At 38.4% G+C, this 1574-nt stretch overlaps 1 protein-coding gene across 1 annotated transcript in view; it reads left to right on the forward strand.

Annotated features, from left to right (window-relative positions):
* Nucleotides 1-1574, forward strand: part of LOC106532541 (high affinity cAMP-specific and IBMX-insensitive 3',5'-cyclic phosphodiesterase 8B) — a 140600-nt gene that overhangs the window by 56879 nt on the left and 82147 nt on the right. The window contains exon 3 of the mRNA XM_014028633.1: nucleotides 521-711. Within this exon, the coding sequence (XP_013884087.1) occupies nucleotides 521-711 (191 nt within the window). The remainder of the gene's footprint in view (nucleotides 1-520; nucleotides 712-1574) is intronic.

Consider the following 1574-nt stretch of genomic DNA (forward strand, 5'->3'; position numbering starts at 1 on the left):
CAATATTGATGTTATTCTTACCATAACTTCTCCAAAATTAGCAAAAGTTTTCCTGAAAAAACCGTGTGGATGACGTCATGTCAGCAGACATTTTGAAAAGTTCCACTTCCTGCAGGACATTGATGATCCTCCAGGGGGCAGAATACAGGTCTCACATCATATACAACAGGTTTTTGAGGAAAATATTGACCACATTGATAAAATATAGGTCACAGAATCCTGTGTAGCAAATATGATACAAATTGTGACAGTTGCAGCTCAGTCAGTTTTTGTTATTTCGTCCTCTGCTGGGGTCAGAGCAGTTATTTGCAGTTTTAACTGAAGTGATCTTGATCGTGATCCAGTGAAGAAAATAATGCTTGTAAAAGTGAAGTTCATCTCTGTTTGTGATTAAATGTGCTCAAAGTCTTTCTACGTTCTAAACCATGAAATCATGAGATTGTAACATTTGTGTTTGAAACATGAAACAAACCTCTGTGATGTTGTTTTATCCAGGTTTCCTGATCATTTCTTCCTTCAGGTGTTGCTAGTGTTCGCTAAGGAGGACAGTCAAAGCGATGCCTTCTGGTGGGCCTGCGACCGTGCTGGCTTCAGGTGTAACATAGCACGAACACCAGAATCTGCTGTTGAGTGTTTCCTGGACAAGCACCATGAAATCATCGTCATTGATGGACGTCACTCACGCTACTTCGAGCCTGAAAGTGTGTGCCGGTGAGTCATGGCCCACATGCAGTGTGTTTGCCAAATTCATATGTGCAGGAATGAGATTTAAAATTACAGATCACTGATCATATTTGAACTGTATCATTTTTATTGCTTATTCATGTCATTACGTCATCCTCTGTACTTAAAGATATGCTGTGAAAAATTGAAACTACCACTGAAGTAAGAATAGTTTACATAAAATGTGAGAACAGCTCTTTTAAAGAGTACAGTCAATGTAAAACAGTTACAATGGTACTGGAGTGCTTGTTGCTCCATCTAGTGTTCACTGGGCACAATGGTTACCAGCCTCAGATAAGTCCTGACTCTAAGCATGACGTCATCACAAATCATCACCTGATTTTTGCCTTTCAGCAGCAGGAGAGAAAGTTTTTATCTTTACGGTTGTTTCTGTGTTTCTGGTAGAATCTTGTAAACCTCTGGACACATTTTAATGAAACTCTCAAAAAGTCATCTCTGGATAGACTTCTACAACCCCAATTCCAATGAAGTTTAAATGTTGTATAAAACAAAATTAAAACAGAACTTGATGATCTGCAAATTCTTTTCAGCCTTAATTCATTCTTATAATTAACCTTAATACACAACAAAGACAAGATATTTAAAGGGGCAGTATTATGTGTTTCTCAGGCATATATTTAAATACTTTACCATAATAAAGTATCTATGTCACCTTTAGCTACTATTAAAATGTTGTTTTTATGTTTAAATAGAAAAATAAACTTATCTTCTCATCACTTCCTCTTCTAAACGCCTTGAAATTGGCCTCTGTCTCTTTAAGAACCACCTTCCGCTTCTGTCCCGTCCCGTCCCGTCACCGTCACCCATCTGTCAGTCGGTCGGGGGTGGGG

This window comes from Austrofundulus limnaeus, unplaced genomic scaffold (assembly GCF_001266775.1).
Source record: "Austrofundulus limnaeus strain Quisiro unplaced genomic scaffold, Austrofundulus_limnaeus-1.0 Scaffold790, whole genome shotgun sequence".
NCBI lineage: Eukaryota > Metazoa > Chordata > Actinopteri > Cyprinodontiformes > Rivulidae > Austrofundulus > Austrofundulus limnaeus.